Source organism: Lepidothrix coronata, unplaced genomic scaffold (genome assembly GCF_001604755.1).
Source record: "Lepidothrix coronata isolate B3197 unplaced genomic scaffold, Lepidothrix_coronata-1.0 Scaffold9, whole genome shotgun sequence".
Classification (NCBI taxonomy): Eukaryota; Metazoa; Chordata; class Aves; order Passeriformes; family Pipridae; genus Lepidothrix; species Lepidothrix coronata.
Genome location: NW_016690189.1, coordinates 7,969,353 through 7,989,180, shown reverse-complemented (window position 1 = coordinate 7,989,180; position 19,828 = coordinate 7,969,353). Strand labels below are relative to the sequence as shown.

Sequence of the window (19,828 nt, the reverse complement as noted above, 5' to 3'; positions counted from 1 at the left end):
TGTTTCTAAAGACATGCTCGGCCTCTCAATGCAGAGCTGCAGGTACCAGACTTTTGCAGCTAGACTTTCTCTAAAGCAGCACAAGATTTGAGAATAACTTACAGTCAGAGTGGAATAAGTACCAGGAAAGGTCTTTAGTGTGTAGTGGAGAGCATGCATGAACCATAAGGGACTTTGTGCCACCCATTAAGAATTGTCTTATATATATATATATATATGTGTATATATAACTAATTCCTAGAACAGTGAAAGAAACCAGTTTTGTGTAACACACTGTGCCATGTCCTCTGCAATGACCTTGGTGCCTGGCTAATCACATGATAAGCCAGTTCAACTTCTAAAATAAGAGAACTGACCCAGCAAGACAGAGTTAATAACTCTCTGTGTGTTTATACACAGAGGTTTGGGTTGAAACAGCTTACTGTGTGATCAGGTGAATGCCCCTGCCAGTGCAAGGAAAATGTTTGGAGTTTGAGAGTGGGGAAGGAAGTAGGGATGCTGGAACATCAGTTTTCCCTTTTACACAGCGGTAAAAGGTTATGTCACATTGATCAATCTCATTAAATTATAGCCTTCCACCATGTTACCACTATTGGTGCCCAAATCCCAACTCCAGCAAGAAGTGCATTTTGGCAAATAAGTGAAGCAGTTGGAAATTTTTCTATGTTTCACTTTGGGAGGGCTTAAGTGTGGGGTTAGTGCCTTAGAAAGCATTTTACTCAAAGACCATTTTCAGTCCATCCTCAAGAAGAAGAGAAAGGTCTGCTCCCTTTAGAACAAATTGTAAAGAGGAATAGATCATATGAAAGAGAATCCCATAAAAGCACCGCCGCAGGTTTCTCCACTGTCTCCCCTGCCCACTTGGGGTATGGATCAATGAGCCTTCACAGTGATAGAGGGAGAAGGCCAGATCTTACAGAGGACTCAAGCCCACATTGTGCAACAGGTGGCTTTGAGAGAAAAAAAATGTAGACCATAGAGGTTATGTAAAACAAATACTACATGTTGCAAAGTAGATTTAATTAGTATTGCAGCAAGCCCACCCTAATGTTTTCTATAGTATATAGAAAGAAACTAATTTTGTTGCTGTTCTAACGCAGTGATAGTTGCTATGGCAACAGCTTTCTCAGTACTTTATCTCATCAGTATATACAGCAAACATCTGTCATGAACATTAGAGTTATGATGCTTTTTCTCAAGCATGAAAAAAGTAAAAACTACACTGTGGCCGGTGTTGTTAGACTTGATTATGCCTGAGCAGGCAGTGATACATTCATGTAGATATACATGTGCACTTTTTTTAAGAAGTTCGTGGTTCACTGAAATTTTAGCAGTGTATAATAAATTACACATCTAATCTAGCTGATGGATGGCTCAGCAGCTAAAACATGAAAAAGTGTTGAATGGAAATACAGCTGCCCTAATTCTTGTTTTCTGTCTCCAGGAAGCCTTGGAATCATGCCAGACCCGGGTGTCCAAACTGGAGCTCCATCAGCAGGAACAGCAAGCACAGCAGTCTGAAACAGTTAATGCCAAAGTGCTCCTGGGGAAATGTATAAATGTTATCCTGGCCTTCATGACTGTCATCTTAGTGTGTGTTTCTACTATTGCAAAGTTCATTGCTCCTATGATGAAGAGCCGCTTTCATATCATCTGCACTTTTTTCGCAGTGACACTGCTGGCAATATTTTGTAAAAACTGGGATCATATAATTTGTGCCATAGAAAGGATGATTATACCAAGATGAAGCCATTGGACTTTTTTTTCTTTTTTCTTTTTTTTTTTTTTTCATTTTCTTCCCCTCCCTGTTTTTTAAGCACTGTGTGTGTACAAATTCTGGTGTAAATGCATAAAAGGATATTCGTTGGCAGTCAGTTGTTCAATCTGATTTTGTCTAACTGGCTATGTCTGTGATGAACTGCTCACTTAAGTCAGTCTTCTGCCTTAATCCAAAATGTTGTCCACTTTACAAACCCACAGCCACAAAAGACAGTATGATGGTCTGGGAGGAATCCCAGCAACTGCAAGTGTCAGCTGTGCTTTTTACTAGGCTGGAGTGCAAAGAGTGTTACAGGAGGGAGTACCATAACATGTATCGGCCCTGTTAGACTCATAAGTTAATTTCTCTCTGAATCCAACTGGAGTAACAAGCCAAATTGTGCTGTCATATGTATTACTAGTTCTTGATTCTAAATTAATGAGTATCTGTATATGGAGTTTCTAGTTTTCAGGACCAATGAAACTCAATGCTTCTGCTAGTAACTTTTTGCACAGTTTATTGTTTGTAAATTAGACCAATGATGACTATTGACCACAGTTAGCAGTTGTTCATTCTGGCACTGTTCCTTATCACATTTGGGAAACACATACATGTGGCATAAGACTTCCAAAGATGGACTGAATGGAATGATAAGATCTCCAGACCACTTTGTAAAGGAGTAAAGAAGCAAGTAGCTGGTGGTTGTCATCCAGACCAATGCACTTGCTTCAACCCTTGTAACCTGCAGGGGGAAAGAAGTACACAGAAAGGCATCACTGAGGTTAGCCTTTGTTAGCACTGAATTGTTGGGGTGTTCTAACTCGATGCAAAGCATATAGGTGGTGGGACTCTGGGTACAGTGGATTTCTTTCTTGTGTCAGATTAAAGAATGTGGCAGAAACCTCAGTGAAATGCTTCTTAGGGGAGCAGGGAGTTAAACTTCTGTAAATATACAAACTTCAGACTCTCTTGACAAACATTCCTGAAAATAATGTATTAACATGCAGTACTACTACTAGGAGACAGGGTTGGGTTTGTTTTCTCACTGGAATTTATTTTGCTTGATTTAAGAACTGCAAAAAAATTTCCCTGAAATCTGCTTGGCTTTCAGCCATGATGTAAAACAAGGTCTTTATTAAAAACAAACAAACAAAACCCACCTCAAAACAAACCACCACAACGACAATTCTTCTCCACTCTCCATTAAATGAAAAGATAGTGTCTCAAGTTATTTGATGTTCAGTGTTACTACCTGTGAAAATAATTGTCATGACAGATTTTCTTTTCAGTTGCAGTATTTTCTATGCTGGTATTACCAGAGGGAGGGAGAGGCTTGGTGTGTGTATTTGTTTTTAATCAAGTGCAATATTTGCTGTAGAAGTTGTGAGGACCTTATTCTGAGGAAAGGGAGTGGGGGAGGGAGAAGCAGGGGAAGAACTTTGACATTTTACCATGATTGGATTAACAGTGAATAGTTACTTTTTGTGGTTTCAGGAACTGAAGAAAGGACAGAATTAACTTCATAAACAATAATATGACTCAGCAATTAGAAAATTCAATTAAAACACTTAAAAAAAATTTTAAAGACTTCTTTATATGTGCTACATCTTCGAACAGAGAATTCAGGAAGGACTGTGCTGGTTTGCAGGCGCTGGAACTGGATCAGGTCAGGCACACCCATGTTATCCTAACCCAGCCCTACCTCATCTCAGAGCATGGTGGAGTGGAAGCAAAAGTCCTGCTGAGAGAAAGATGACTTTTAAGAGCCCAGACTTGCCGATTGGTTTATCCCTGACTGTGTCAGAAATAATGATTATATAGATACATTATTCTTTTCATTATTTTTTTTCTCTTTACTCCTGTATTCCTGGTATCCCCTGAAGAAGGAAAGATGTATTGTGCTATGCAGAAAACTTTTCTGCCTTCCTTGCTACATGTGCTCCTGCTGCTGTTCAGTTCAGGGAGACCTTTCTTCCCATGTCTCTTAACCCATTTTGTCACTGTATTGCATGCATTGCAACAGGCATTCACCCCCACCTTCCAAGTAGCTGTACGTGGCCTCCTTTTACAGCAGCAGATAGACTGAGGGCACTGCTTCCGCTGAGGCAACTCATAAACTTATCTTCCCAGGAAAGTCCCTTCCACAATGTTAGAAAAATTAAAAAAGCAGCAGCTTTTTCCTGACTTTTACATCACAATAAAGGTTTTCCTTGGTGGGTTTTTGTTTCCTTTTGATGTGTCCTCAGATCCTCTTGGTTTTTTCCATGGTTTTCTTACATTGTGGTCCTATCTTCATTTTGAAAAGGCATATAGTGATATAATGTTTTTTTTCCTTTTTTTCCCCCATTTCTTTAGCTAATGAATGTAGTTTTATTCAGAGCCCTTTCCTTTCTGAAGTCTTTTCCTAAACTCCACCACCCGTTTTACTAATCAGCCCTATGACTCTCCCGCTCCTTCATTTCCCTAGTCACATGATTATACATCCATTACCAAAACCAAACAAAAAGAATCCTAGTTCTGATCCTGAGAATGCTGTGATGCTTCATGGTGTTTTCTTGCCATCTTTGTTATAATCTTCATTCTTATATTCAGCTTGCACAGCTACCTTCTGTTTTGGCCTCTTGAGAAAACAGTTTGTTTAGCGTTTTGTTAAATGAGTTCAGAAGGTTAGATGTACAAGAAAGGAATGCCACCTGTTAATAATGTGTATGTAGGAAAAACTCCTTTGCCTGTCGCATTATTATATGTTTAAAGAGATAATCCTCCCAGTGCTAGTTTATGTAGCTAAGTGTTACATCAGGTAGTCTCAAGGTCAGGAGTATTTTTCTTATAACAAGGGAAGCTGGTATCGTACAACCTGGGACCATGAAGGCCTCTGCTCCAAGGGCATCCTATTGCAATTCTGGAAGACAGCCTCAGTGCAAAATGAGGGTAGAATGTAAAATCGATGGCTCTACAAAAGATTGGTCACTATCTTGATAGAATCTGTGTTCAAATTGGAAACAGGAAGATTTTGCATTTCCATGTTAACTTTACATCTGGCAGAGGACACAGAAAAAGATAAAAAGACTGCATAATATTAGTTATGCAAATTAAAACAGCCCTAATTGGTGAATGGGCACATCAATTCTCTACTTTATTTTCCCTGCTGGATTTAAATCACTGGAGGATGTAGTACACATCAAGTAAATAATAAAATAGTGAAGGGCAAAAGCTTGCTTTCGAGTGAAACTGCTATAGTTTTGCACAGAGTAAGGCTGCAGTGCCAGGAACTCTGCCAAGTGGAAGCCACCCAAGGGGAGAGGGGTCTCCCCTTCTGCCATCACCCCTCCATTTCCTACCTTGTGCTAACACTGGTGTGTGGTGAAGTCTTCCATATGCCATGTTAGTTCACTAGACTGGAAGAAAACCTTGGCATAAGAGATGTATGGTTCTGCACATCTAGATATTAAAGGGCTAGTAGAAAGATCTCATGAGTATGAAGCAAGGAGAAAAAGGGAGATGAGGCTTTTTCTTTCTTGCTGCAGTGAATCATTAGCTGCTCCTAAAACCGGGCAGCTTCAGTGTAGAAAAGTTCTTCCTAGCTTTTTCCTACAGGGAACAGATACAAACATTACCAGGATGTGGTGGGACAGGCTAGCAAGCTGTTAGATCAAGAGCAGGATCAAGAGCAGGCTGGTGCCATTATCTTCGGTACTGGGATCACTTCCTCTCTCTAGACTGGGATTATGTGAGTGTACATATCTGGCCTGCAGTCAGAGCTCTGCTTACCATGAAAGTGTGCCTAGGCCAACCCAGAGAATTGCAAGACCTCTTAAGGAGAACTCTGTTCAGCTTCTCAATGAATTAACCATGTTCTGTCAGGATACAATTTGCTTTTATGTTCTCATACAACACATTAGACATTCTTAGGATATTCCTTACACCTGCTCATCATGAGCCTCTAAAACACTCCTACTCAACAAAAAGTTGCCAGGCAGTGTCTTTTTTGCTTGGTGCTGCCTGGTAGTCAATTATTTCACTTCACTTTGACAGTAGTTCTCTGATGGAAAAGCCCTTCGATTAGTTGTTCATACTGTTCAGTAGGCTGTTGGCAGCTTTTTGTTCAGAGGCTTCTGGAGATTAATTTCTTAGGAAAGTTAGCACAATTTTCCTGATTTCTCCCACTTCAGCTTTCAGCACTAAATGAGGCTTTCTCTAAAACTTGTCGAATGGATCCCTCTGCTAGCTTCAACTAGCTTCATCTCTGTTATTGTTGAATGTCCAATTAGTGATTGGTGGGACTGAATGAGACTCAGTTTAAATTTCTTCGCCGTTCTGCTTTACATTATATGCATTCATGCAACTTCTCATTTTATTGCACTCCTGTGATGTGATATCTACTTGTTCTGAATTCTTATAGAGCCACCATAAAATCTCACTGCATTTTAGTTTAATATTAAAATGCTTGTGTTATGCAGTGCCTCTGCTGCAGGACCATCACATATAGATCCGATATCTGCTGTCCAGGAAGGATATTTAAAAGCCAGTGGTTTTCTTTGAACAAATCATAACTGCTTATCTGAGGAATAGAAATTCAATAGGTGAATACAATTTGCTGTAGGAAAGATACATGATACACTGACTAGAACTGAAGCTAGACAAATCCACTGTAAGCATAAGCTTCAGTTTTGTAATCATAAGGGTTACAAACTAATTATTAGCTACTGAACAACATAATAAACGAGTACTCTAGCACTTAAAGTTGAATGCGGCTGTTCAAAAAGGTATCAATTCAGGTTTATGTTTGATACAATGTTAACTATGTAATCACAGGTAGTGCTTTCTGGAATCAAAATCAATGAAGAAGAAATGTGGGAAAAAAACCCCCATAGAATCTTGAGGTTCATTTAGGTGGTATGAAAACCAACTTTTTTTATTTGCTTTTCTTTTTATTTTGGGAAACCGAGTCCCTTTCCGATATGATAAAGACATTTTACTTCCATATTCAATGGTACGACAGAAGGTAAACACAGATTATTGTAATTAAACACTTTAATTTAGATAACAAAATTTAATCACTTCCAAAAGTCCATCTAGGACTAGCAATCAGGCAAATTTATTCTCCTCCTTTTTTTTTAATCAAGCAAATATTTATCTGCTTTCTTCATTTACCATCATACCAGAACATGGCCTTAATTAATTATATTGCTTCCCTTTAAAGTACAAGAGATTATAAAGGACTTGTTTTCAGATAAAGTTGGAATGGTCTCTCTGATCCTAAGTAGAATCCTGCACAAAGAATCAGACAATTTTACATTACAACAGTGAAAGACCAAGAAAAGTTTTGTTTTAGTCAGTGGAATTGCTTATTTTCCCTGAAAAAGCTGAGATGATGCTGTATATAAAGACTGCATGAGGCCTAGTCAAACTGTCTTGTACGGTTGATTTGCTGTATGTTTAGCATATTAAGTTGTACTGTTGTTGGGAAGTTTTGCACAAAGCCACCTTTCCTTTTTACCCAGGGAATCTGGGTCTGGTAGTATCAAGGTGTACCAAAAACTGTCTGCTTTTATTGACTAAAATTAATTGTCTCAGTGTGTCACCTGCAACGTTTCTCATATTATTTCCATTTTGTGCAGTACTGTGGAAAGATGCAATTACGAAAATGTAATTTTTGTATATTTGGTTGTGTAGTCATGACTGCCTCTAAGGTGCCATTAACATTTTTTAAAATAAAAATATTTACATTTATTTGATTATGAATATCATCTCTTGAACTTACTGTCTGAACACTCAAGCCCCTATCAGTTTTCCTTTCTCAGTAACAAATTATTCAATTGACAGTGGCAAAGCTAATCCATTAAGCACAAGGCCCAGCTTTAAAATTCAGCATGGGCTGAATAATCCCTGCTAATACTGGCAAACCAGACATAAAAAAATGCACCTCACTTATCATCAATTCTCTGAGTTGTTCAAAACTCTAGCTTTGGAGTGTGCATGACACACCCTGGTAACTCTTTTAGCACCCAAAAATAGAAAGGCAGAGGGTAAAACAGAACAGTGCTGTTTAACTTAGCACAGAAAGAGGAGTGTTGCCAAGAAGTGGTCACTGCACAGTGTTAGCAATCATTGGATGAGACAAATAAGCCTTACCAGCAGTGTACTCTGAAAATACTTCATGTTGGTGCCCCAAATAACTCCAATAACCACAGACTTCATCTGCTATTACACTGTGACTTGTTTTGCAACACCCAAACCGACTTTGAACTAGCTGGTTCAGGCACTGCAGTTTATAAACTTAGTGATAAATGATTCCTGAATGCACGTGTGCTTATTTCTCTGTGCTGCTGTGGAAGGTACAGCAGTAAAACAGCAGGTTCTGCCTCCCATGGCAACTAGCACTGCATTGAAGTAGTTGAAAGGAGAAATTTCTGTGCGGTGTCCTCCTCAATTCCTGTTTGGACTGTGGACTTAGGTGACAACTCTTTAGTTTTGTGGGCTTGCCTAGTGGATCAATGCTATGTCACCTTTTATGTGCAGCTTACCAGATTCAGACAGAAGTAAAGCAGAGAGGCTAAACTACTGGAGAGGCTGGTGTCCAGTCACTAATGGGGTTCCACAAGGCTCCATCCTTGGCATAGTTCTCTTTAACATCTTTCTTAACAACTTGGAGGTGGGACTGGAAGGGATACTAAGTAACTTTGCTGATGACACTAAACTGGAAGGAGCTGTTCACTCCCTCGAGGTCAGAGAGACCCTGCAGAGACCTCAGCAAATTAGAGGACTGGGCAATCACCAACCAGGTGAAGTTCAACGAAGGCAAGTGCCACATTCTGCACTTGGGATGGGGAAACCCTGGTTATGTGTATAGACTGGGGAATGAGAGGCTGGAAAGCAGTGCTGCGGAAGGGGACCTGGGGGTCCTGGCTGATGGCGACTTGAATATGAGTCAGCAGTGCCCTGACAGCCAGGAGGGCCAACTCTGTCCTGTATCCTGTTAAGCACAGCATTGCCAGCTGGTCAAGGGAGGTGATTGTCCTGCTCTGTTCTGCAGTGGTGCGGCCTCTCATATTGAATACTGTGTGCGGTTTTGGGCACCACAATATAAAAAAGACATTAAGCAATTAGAGTGCATCCAGAGGAGGGCCATCAGGATGGCGAGAGGTCTGGAGGGGAAGCCTTATGAGAAGTGGCTAAAGTCACTTGATTTGTTCAGCGTAGAAAAGAAGAGACTGATGGGAGACCTCACTGTGTCTTCAAAATCCTCAGGAAGGGAAGCAGAGGCCAAGTTCTGATCTCTTCACTCTGGTGACCGGTGACAGGACTCGAGGAAATGGCATGAAGCTGAGTCGGGGGAGTTAGGTATCAGGAAAAGGTTTTTCACCCAGAGGGTGGTTGAGCCTTTGAACAGGCCTCCCCATGAAGTAGTCACAGCATCAAGCCTGACAAAGTTCAAGTGTTTGGACAACACATGACATGATTCCTGGAGTATCCTGCACCGAGCCAGGAATTGGACTCCATGATCCTGATGGGTCCTTTTCAACTCAGCATATTCTATGATTCTCTGATACCCTGTCTTAGGACAAGCTTAAAGCTGGACACTGCTGAGCTGCTGAAAGAAGCACCGACATGCTTTTGACAGAAACTTTAGGAACTGAACTTGCATTTCACCATGTTAGCCCTTCAGTTGGTGAGTGTGTGGTTCTACCCATCTGTGTGTGTGTAAATTTGGAAAAACTCTTTAGTTGGTGTGGCTAGAATGGAATCAATTTAATGGAAATGAAAGCACAGTCAGGACTGAAGACTCATATATGAGAACAATATATATAAATGTGAAATATCCTTGTAGCCCAATAAATTCTCTATATATTTTTCCATTGAATATCATTTTAATGAGTTGGTACCTGTCAGAGAAACATCCTTTCCCCCGCCCTAGTGTCATAGTTTGACATCACAGACCCATGATGAAAAAGGAAAGACACAGAAGATCAGCATGAGATACTGTATGTACATGCTGAAGAGAAAAGTAGAGAACACAATGCCTGTGTGGTCAGCAGTCCCATACAGTATATTTGTCTGAATAATGGCTTTGTAAACTGCCTTACGCTTTTTTATCTACTGATGTTCTTTGCGCTAAAAATTGCATTCTGACCCTACTGAGCTTAACAGTAAAAAGCCCTCTAACTGGGGAAGACTCTCACCACAGCACTATGGCACGTAAAAGCAATTCCATCTTTTGACTTTGGAATGCAAAAAATATTAATTTTCTCAGGCAATTTACACAAAACAACGTATGGTTTTAACTGTCTATCACAAATAGCACACTACTTAGCCACAGACATCTCTGCCACAATTGTATGGGACAATGAAACTATTTAGATGCTTTCAGGCTGTGCTGACTCATGTGCTGAACTGAGCTTGTAGTCCCAACATTAATTCCCCACTTAGCCTCTATCCTTCAGGTTGGATTCAGGTCAAGGTGACATACACTAAGCATGGATTAAACTGCAGGTACAACCAGCAGCATGTATACAAAACAAAACCTTCTCTGAAGATATGCCACTGGGCTACAGGAGCTTGAGGATTTATCTAATCTAGCAACTATTTTCAGCTTGCTCAACTGAGGCAGCAAGGAAGTCTGAATGAGCTTTCAAACTCAAGACTTTTTCTGACCATGCTTACACAGTATCTTCCTCCAAAGAGTGTATCTGCAAAATGCATTGAAATATTTTCCTGGGCTTCTATACATACTTTACATCTCTTTATATATTGCTTTTCTTTGTGTGAGGATGAACCTTGCTGCTCTATGAAATGTTGATCTACCCAGAGGTAATAGAATGTGACATTTAAAGAGACACAATCTTTAATACTGTTGATCAAAAATTGTGAGGTCTCTAAATGAAATCTCTTTACTTTTACTTGAGCCAGAATTAATTTAAAGTATTCCTTAAAGAGACCTTACTCTTTTTAAAAAATAAATTACTGAGATCTGTAGCTGCATTAATTTCTATTTTTACAAAAAACTCCTCTGTGTTGTGAGAGATGTTTGAGGTTCCCCTCTTGATTATCTTTTGGCCTCTTCTCTCTCTGCTATGTCCATAAGCCCCACTCCCATTCCTATAAACCCTGCTTTCTATTCCTCCTTCCTTCAGCTTTTTCCTCCTTGTACCCTTGAACTTGACTCTTCCTTTTTTTCTCTCTTTCCTTACACTCTGCAAGATTCCCAGGTCAAGCCCATCTGACTCACTACAGCAGCTCTACTTTTAAAGCAAGCAGAGGTAGGAGCAGGTTTTCAGCACTGCTGCTCACCCTGCTATGAGACATGGAGAGAGATGGCCACTGTGACAAAGAAGAGCATCATTACCACCTGTACTTCAAGACTGATGGCTATTGGGTGAGTAGCTAGAATTACCTGACTCAGTGGGTCTTGGAAGGAAACAAGTACCCTTTTCTGATCAGTGTAAAAAAAACATGGAGGCGAAAATAAAGTAACCATATTTCCACCATCTTGAGCCATCCTCTTAGCAAAAGATTCCAGATTGGAAATATTTACACAATAATTGTTCCATAAATTAGCTGGCAAGAGACACCCAACCCTGTCTGTTGATTTTAGATTTTGTATTTTTTTGCTATGTCCGAAGAGTTCACAGTGGGTGACTTAGCATGTTTCTCATGTAAATTAATTGTTCTCCAATAGATCACAGCTATATAATTCTGATATGAACAAACATGAATAGAACCAAAGAAAGAATCTATGCAATTTACCACTCCTGCTGATGCAGCTGTATATGGGAGAAACACTTCTATTTTACTATTTTACCTTAGTTAGCATTAATATTTGTAGAGCTGATAGTGAAAGAAAAATAAAATGAGCAAATTGGATATAGAAAATGAGAATGCGACTTCATAATACATTTTAGAAAGATTTTTTTGCATTGTAAAGCTTAGAATTTAGAAGTATGACTTTTCATCGTTTACAACAAAATATGTTTTTAATAAAAATTAAATTTTACTTAATTGCAGTTTTCCATAGTGCTATTTATTTCATTGTAGGTGTACATTGGTATAGATAGAACACTGCTGTTATTTCATCTCCAACATGGCAACAAACACAATATACACATGAAATGGCACAGCGACATCAGTCTGCACAGTCAGGCTGACAGTGAAGCAAGCACTGAACTCTTGCCATTGTAGCTGTGGAAGTGACTGTAATGTGTTTTAGGCACTTTATTAACGGAGCTTACAACCACCCCTGGGGGAGTTGACTGCAGCTGTAATCTCCAGTTGCTGGCAAACATGACATTTGGGGTTTGGTTGTTTTTTTTTTTTTCCCCGACTTCTTCCTTGGGGATGTGTGTGTGTCATCAGCAATACTCACCTTCAAATATACTAATTGAAAACAATTTTAATTCTTATTAAAGCATTGTTAACTTTATCAGGGGAATGTCAACACCGATCTGGACGTTCAACCTCCTGCTTCGCACAGACTTTAGAGCGAAATTGAGGATGTCTACGAGCAGATCGTGTTTAGAGTATTTCAGCTGCTCGTAGCAGCCGCTTTCTGACAGAAACCAGCGCCCGCGGAGCGCGCTGTGAGGGCCCAGCCCGCCATGACCCGTCTCCCCGGCAACGCTCCCAGGGTGCCCCGCGCCCCGCGGGCCCCCGGAGGGCGACGGCGCGGGCGGGAGGTGAGAGGCGCCATTTTTAAATCGCTCGGGCCGGCAGCGGCCCCACCCGGCGGGGTGTGAGGGGGGTCGGGGGGATCGCCGGAGGAGTCGGCGTGTGACTTGGGCGGGGGGGTGGCCCGGGAAGTGAACGGGGGACCGGGGTGTGAGAGGGCGGCCGGGCTGTGAACGGGGGACCGGGCTCTGGGAGTGGAGCTCGGCTGAGAGAAGGCGACCGGGCCGTGGGAGTGAGGCCGGGCTGTGAGGGTGCGCCGGGCTGACCGAGGCCCTTCTACGTGCCCGGACCTTCCCCTCGCGGCGAAGGGAGGCCCTTCGGCCTCTGCCCCGGCCCCGCGCTCCTCCCCGGCCGTTGGTCACGGCGCAGCCGGAGCCGATCCCAGCCCGTCCCAGAGCGCCCTCGCCTGTGCCTGCTATTCCGGCCGCTGGGAGCAGCCTGCTGCGGCCTCTGCGGGCTGGCCGTGGGCCAGTGGGTTCGGAATCGCCCGGCGCGAGCCCGGAGCATAGTTCAGAGCCCGGCCGCTGCCAGGCTTTCCAGTCTTTGCGTTTGCCTGCTTTCGTTTCCACCAGCGATCCTCAGCCACGGGCGGTTGGACAGTAATGATTATTTTTCCTGGTGTGTGGCACCCCTGTTACCGTTGTACCTCTGACCGAGCTCCTATGTCCATGAGTCAGGAAAATTACCAGTAAAAAGATCATGGTGACTTAAGCGACTCACTTGGCCTCTCACACGATCTTCATCCACGTACTGTAGGGTGTATATAATCATGTTTCTACCTGCAGGAGGAGTGGTATACATACACTAACATGGAACCTGTGCCCTGCCTGTACATCTCGATTTTTAAGCCAATATGAAAGGGAACTGATTTTTCAGAAGAGTTTTGGTTGTGAACTATTGAACTATTTGCAAAAAGCAGCCATCTCTGTGCCCGACTAGAACTTTGAATGAGATTATAGTGACCAAAAGTTTCTCATTTGTATTTGAAGGTTTCTTTTCATGAGAAAACAGTAGAAAACATACATAGCATGTGTAGACTGGCTGCTCTTGAGTACAGCTAGATTTACGAGCTGTAACTCACAACATTTCACTTTGATCAGTGAAGCTGCTGTCAAACTACCAAGTCTGACTTGGTAGTGTATGTGGCTAAAGCACAAATTTTAACCCTGAGTTAAGAGACAACCTTTTTCATTGTTTTTCACCTAACAAGTAATCTTTCTGTCGAATAAGACAGAAACTGAGAGGGTGGTACCATGTATGGGGATGGACACTGAAATAATGTATGATAAATTGTTGAAATTTGTACCTTGAACAGTGTTGTGGAGGGAGTGATAGTAGTTTGCATGGGATTGATGTGTTCTGTAATGTAGAAGTCATACAGATGTTCTCCAAAAGTTCTTCACTTTGGTGTGCCAAGGTGTTAAGTGTTTATTTTCACTGGGTTCTCTACAGTCATATCTGAACAATGTCTAGGTTATGAAATTTTCTATAATGAAGGTTTTCATGTTTCTCATTGATGTTTTTACCTCCATATATATATATATCTTTCTTAAGATGATTGCTTTGGCTACTCCAAGTTACTGATGATGAATTAGTAGAATATGGATTGTTAAAGTAATACAAGGTAAGATATAATATTTCTCGAATTATATATAATTTGGGGGGGATTTTTTTTATACGCTTGATATTCATGGGAAATTTGATCTCTCATGAGTGGGTTGCATAGTTGTTTAAGATAGGATTTGTTTCACTTAACTTTAAATGTCTAAAATCTGGATATCTAGTCTAAGGCTGTGACTTTGTGAACATCTAAGCTCGTGGGGAGAAAGGCTTGCTCCTCCTCCTATCTGTTTACTGGGCTCTTTGTTCCTTTCCCCTAGCCAGTACCAGCTGCCTACTTTCACTGATGATGTAGCTTGCTGGATTTTTCCATGAGCTCGTGTGACTTGCTGACCTCACAGAAAAACTATTGACTGTTGTCTCCTTCTTTGAGTGTGTTGGCTTCTTGAGTTAAAACAGTTCATGGAAGGGTCTGATGAAGGACAAGTGTAGGAGTGGGGATAAAGAAATGAGGAGTGGAACCTCCCATTCCCGGTGACACTGAGCTCTGGTGTTGGATTACATTTTTTCATGAGTTCATTATCTAGTCTTACTGTAGACTCTTGAACAGGAATGAGAAGGGGGTGGTGTTTGAAGTAGCTTTCTGAGGCTGTCTGTGCTTTCTTTGAGTGTCTCACTCTTTCAGGTAAATAGTTTATTGCTTCACAAGACCTTGGCTGATTTTATTACAGAAAAAGAAAGAGCGTATAAAGAGATCTGAGGTTCTGACAGAAGCAGGCAGAGAGATTAGACCATACATTGTGTGAAACAGCTCTTTGATTTTCACAGATTTTACTAAGAATTTTAGTGCTTGAACAAAACATGGCACAAGGCTAATACTGTTAGTTTTTCATCAATAGTTGCAAAATTATATTCATCGTATCATCTAACTGCAGAATAGTGTTCAACATGAGAAATATAAGTGTAGCTGTGGTGTGGAAAGGAGAGCCATGAGTGTGATATGTGTGGCACTCAGGTGAAATAGCAATACATGCTGCAGTCATGTCATTTAGTTATGCAGTAAGTGAGAAGGAAACCTTGTTGTTGTAAACAAAATACCATTAAAAAATTAATATAAAGAAATAAAATTATATTGATATCATAATATTTTTCTCTAAATGCAAGTATTCTCACTATTTTAAGGGCTTGTAGCAAACAAAAAGTTAAAACAAAAAAGCTGAAAAATCTTGTAAAAGAAGAAAAGCCCTTTACTGATGTGTAGATATAAAGAGGAGAGATGTGAAGTAGGTTATTCAGCAATGTTTCTCTCTGTATGAAAATAAATAATTGGAGAAGAAAGGCAAAACAAAGGTGATTCTTGGAAGTGTAATTGAGTTACTTCACTTAGCTGTTCTACAATAAGTATGCTATTTTACCTACAGAGTGTGCATTTCCTAGGTTTCAGGATTCTCCACCAATGCCTTTATATGTATACCTGTGGAAAATGATGGTAAGGTTTCATAGTATGAGTTCAGGGCAACTGTTAAAAGTTCAGTAGTGTAATAATATTTGGCAAATATGTAGGTATAGAATTAACTTTATATATGATGTGATTTTAGTTTCTTTAAAGATGTTTTATGGTTCTCTATTTGAACAGATCTCCAGGAGAGAAAGAAATGTTAACACAGTGTTCCTTTAAAGGATTTCTCAAAAATTACGGGTGCAGTTTTGTGTAATTTTGAAGATTATTTAAGGTCTGTTCACTGACTGTGAACAAGTACTGTAAGCCATTAGCGCAGCAGGAATTCTTATTGGTGATCTGCTTACAATATTTGTAGACCCAAATGGTGGGTCTATTGACAGTTCACTGCCAGAAATTATTTTATTATTTGGGAAAAAAATCCCAAACCAAACAAATGAAAAAATTTTTTTATTTGTAAGATTGTGGATAGGTTAAATGTTACAGGTTGCTATCAGTGATTTCGAGGAAAGAACTCTCATGAAGTGATGAAATCTCTGCTTTTTCACAGTTGTCACCAGGAATGCAGGTCATGAAACTTGCCACTAGATGTCCCTGAAAGCCAGAATAGTTTTGTTTCCTTAAATACATACAGCTTAGGTTTTTGCAGTCTGAAACCAATATTTTGCAGGCTACAGTTATCTCCCTCTGTCGTCTCCTTTTTTCATGAAGTGTTTGTGCATATGAACACGTGGCCAGGTGTGTGTCTTGCTTTGTAATTTGTGCACTTTTTGATAGAGGCAAAAGCTGTGAGGAGAAAAGGTACCTCTCACCTGCTTGGAATTGCGTACAAAAGGTTCCATTTCTGTTTATCTTTTGGCTGACATGCCCTCAGAAAATGTAGGATTTTTTTAGTGTCTTTGACTTTAGATCTGTTACACCATTTCAGAAATACTTCTTACTCAAGTAAGTGTCAGGATTCAGACCTGACTTTAAGTTCTGTGTTCCTAATTCTGAGCTTTGGCTTACAGTTTGATAGTTACATGTATTATCTCTAGCTTATGATTTGAGAGAGAGAAAAGTATTATTGCCTGGATGTTGTTTAGTTTTTTTGTTGTTATTTTTTGGTTTGTTTTAACAGTGATAATGTTAACCATGTTGACGTGCTTAGAAATTCTTAGGGACATGCTGCCTTGGGTTTCCTCTGTGTACGAGAACTTTCTGTCCTCTCATGTGATTTATTGTCCTTCGCATCACTGTCCAGTTCTCCTCATACAGCTGTTGGTTTAACAATTGAAAACGTCTTTATCTTGAGTTTGGAAATTGCTGTTGTCCTTAGTTCTAAATAACCAACAAAATTCAGGAAAGAAAAATAGAGACTGGATTGATTAGGAGGTTCTTCAGAACTTATGTCATTAATGTTGGAAGTTGGTTGTGCATATAGGACAGTCATGGAGGATACTATTCTTTATTCTGATTTCTTCCTCTATTCTGATTTCTTCCTTTTCATTATCTCAGCAAATTTGGGTAAAGCAGAATACAAAGTTGCTTGTCTTGCTTTGCCTATACTAGTGTTCCAAGTGGCAGATTTTCCTCTGAGCTTTTCCAATCTTAGTGGTGGAGGAAGGAAAAATGGGAAAGAAATTTTAAATATAAGACTTCCTTGACATTATCATGTCTTTTAGTGGAATGGGCACTGACGTGATGTTTATTTTTCCATATGGAAGATAGATTTTCATCTTGCTTAGAGTTCAGGGGTTTATAAAATCAAATTTTAAGTGTTTAAGGTATAGATCCATGAAAGATTTGAAGAGTGGAATCGTAGAAAATTCAACTGTGCTTATAAAGAAGGTGAGGTATTGCAGCGATGCCAGAGTTTTAACATAGTTTCTGTTTGAGTTTTATTTTGTTCAAAGTTACACTTTGTACACTGCTGCCGTGGAGTTTGTAGGCATCAGTCGGCTATGGGAAAAGCTAAAATGGCAGAGTTGTTGGTTTCAAGGCTTTGTAACTTCCCTAAAATTCAGTTACAGTCCTCCCTCCCCCAGATCCTGTGGAAGTGTCAGTAATGTTCACATTAATACGCATTGCTTCTAACATCAAAAGGCACTAATGAGGTATATTAGGATACTTCCTCATTCCTCAGCAACTGTCGATTTGCAGCATTCCTCACACCAATCTGATATTGTCATGTTTCAGAAATACTTTCTGGAAAGGTCACAAGAAACCACAAAATAAACTGAAAATGAGAAAGTGACATATAGCAATGATATTTCAGGACTGAACTGCAGGCAGGTGTCTGCCAGGCTGTCCCTGAAACCTTAACTCTTCTCCAGAGAGGGCTTCACAGGAATTCGGCAGAGAGAATTATCTGCTCTTCTTCCTGCAGAAAGGGTGGTGTATTGAGGAGTACAACCTATTAGGATGTGACAACTTTGACTTTGAAAAGTAGTAGGAAAAGCCGTATGTGCCTGATGTCTGTGGCCTCTGCTTGAACTCTGACTAATAAGGCATAATTAGGGCATTACTAGCATCATAGTTGGAGTCTCAGTGTATAGTGTAAGTAGAAATACCATTTCATGTAATCTGTCAGATAGAAGCACTTGTGCTTGTTTTGTATTGACTCAAATGATCTCTGTGTTTAAGTTTATTCTGTGCCCTGGAAGGACTGTTACTTCTCAGGGAAGGCAGAATGAGCAGGCAAGAGTTGCACTTTCAGTAAAGGTTTCTAACCGGAGTTATGGCAGGACCAGGAGTCTTCTGTACTTAAAGCAAAAGCAGTGTGTGAAACCTTTGAATTGTGAATGTACTTGAATGCCAAGTACATGCCTTTGTATTTGTTCAGGGGTCTTGATCTTCTGAGATGTCAGGAGAAAGAGTGGATTGTGTTGTAGATTAGTTATACATTAATTTTAATCTTGTCTTCTCCATACTCATCGTGAACAGTCATCATAAAATGGATGGTTTGGGCAGCCTCCTTCCTCCTGTGATTGGAAATGATGATACAGATAATCCAAGAGAATTGCTAAAACTTCTGATAGATGAAAAAATGCGAAGTGAACGCCATAAAGCAAATTATCAAATTTTAAAGGCAGAACATCAAAGGTACATCAGTTTAAACAAGTTTCTTCATCTAAACTATTAGAATGTGAAGCTAGATGTTGGAAGGGATTTATTTGTATGTGTTGTATGTTAGCTATTTCTGTATCTAATGACAGATTTGACTGTTGTTCATATTAGAAAATAGACAATTCAAAATACCTTAAGTAACTTTAGACATTGCAGATTATGTTTTGGGAATACTTTTTATGCATGTAAATATGGGATAACTATTCAGTATATTACAGGAAGGGGATATTTGTAGCTTAGTTCTTATTTGGTGTTTGTGTGTTTGCTTCTGCATGTGAGTTTTTGAGTTTTAAGGTCTAATTTTAGAAGGTAAATATAAAGTAAACGTGTATTTTATTTCAGATTACAGGGCGATTATACCAAATCACAAGATGAAATGAAGCAGTTATTAGATGAAAAACAGGCTGCAAATGACAAAGTTCAGCAGCTTGTCGCTGAATATCAAGAGCAGTTGCTGGGTAAATCGCAAGAGCTGGAAAAACTGAAGATGCAGGTGAGATAATTTACTGGAAGGACTTAATATGTATTTTTATCCTGTAATAGGGCCATGCATATTTTTTTGTTTGTGTAACATGTATATACCCAGTTTGGATGTATTTCAGGTGCCTTGAAATTCACCCAACGTGAGTGGTTCTTCTTTAGTGTGTTGAAATTATTGTTTTCTTGTTTAACTGAATCTTTCAAATCCTGTTGTTAGGTGCTGTGTAAGACTCTCAATCTCCGTGCTTGCTCTCCTGTTAAGGAGAAAATCATCTGCCTTGGAGGTTTACTTAGGTGCCTAAACCTGGAAAAATAGATATTTGTTTCTCTTCATTATGACAGCTTTCTTCTTTCTTTCTATTTCTTAAAAAAACCCAAACCAAACAAAACCCCCTCAATATTTAAGACAACTTGGATGACACTTTATAGGTAACTGCTTGTTTCCTTAAAATAATGTAGGACATATCAGGATCCCAGTCTCTGAATGGAGGAGATGTGCCTCAGTACCATAAGTAGAACTAGTTTTCAGGGACTTAAGGGTACAGATAAGTGAAAGAAAAGTAGAATAAATTAGAATATATCACAGATTATGGATGAAATGTCTTTTTATTAAGCACTGCTTCTTGGTAGATTGCTGTATGAACCACACCCAAGTAATTTTAACAAAATACCATACAGCATGGAGCTTAAGGCAGGGAATCTTTCCTGATGTTCTTTTCATTCAAACTAGTACCCATGTATCTGTTGAGAACACATATCTAATAAGTTTTACAAATAGTTGGTTTGGTATTGCTTAT

The 19,828-nt window shown here is 39.9% G+C and overlaps 2 protein-coding genes across 7 annotated transcripts in view; both read left to right on the top strand.

The window, feature by feature from the left end:
• TMCC3 (transmembrane and coiled-coil domain family 3) overlaps nucleotides 1-7,504 on the top strand; it is a 156,385-nt gene extending 148,881 nt beyond the window's left edge. For all 6 annotated transcript variants that reach the window (XM_017804328.1, XM_017804324.1, XM_017804325.1 and 3 more), the window contains one exon: nucleotides 1,445-7,504. In XM_017804328.1, the coding sequence (XP_017659817.1) occupies nucleotides 1,445-1,747 (303 nt within the window). In that variant the 3' untranslated portion in view covers nucleotides 1,748-7,504. The remainder of the gene's footprint in view (nucleotides 1-1,444) is intronic.
• Nucleotides 7,505-12,394: 4,890 nt separating this feature from the next.
• Nucleotides 12,395-19,828, top strand: part of CEP83 (centrosomal protein 83) — a 32,241-nt gene continuing 24,807 nt past the window's right edge. The window contains exons 1-3 of the mRNA XM_017804255.1: nucleotides 12,395-12,432; nucleotides 18,369-18,527; nucleotides 18,894-19,044. Coding sequence (XP_017659744.1) covers nucleotides 18,379-18,527; nucleotides 18,894-19,044 — 300 coding nt within the window. The 5' untranslated portion in view covers nucleotides 12,395-12,432; nucleotides 18,369-18,378. The remainder of the gene's footprint in view (nucleotides 12,433-18,368; nucleotides 18,528-18,893; nucleotides 19,045-19,828) is intronic.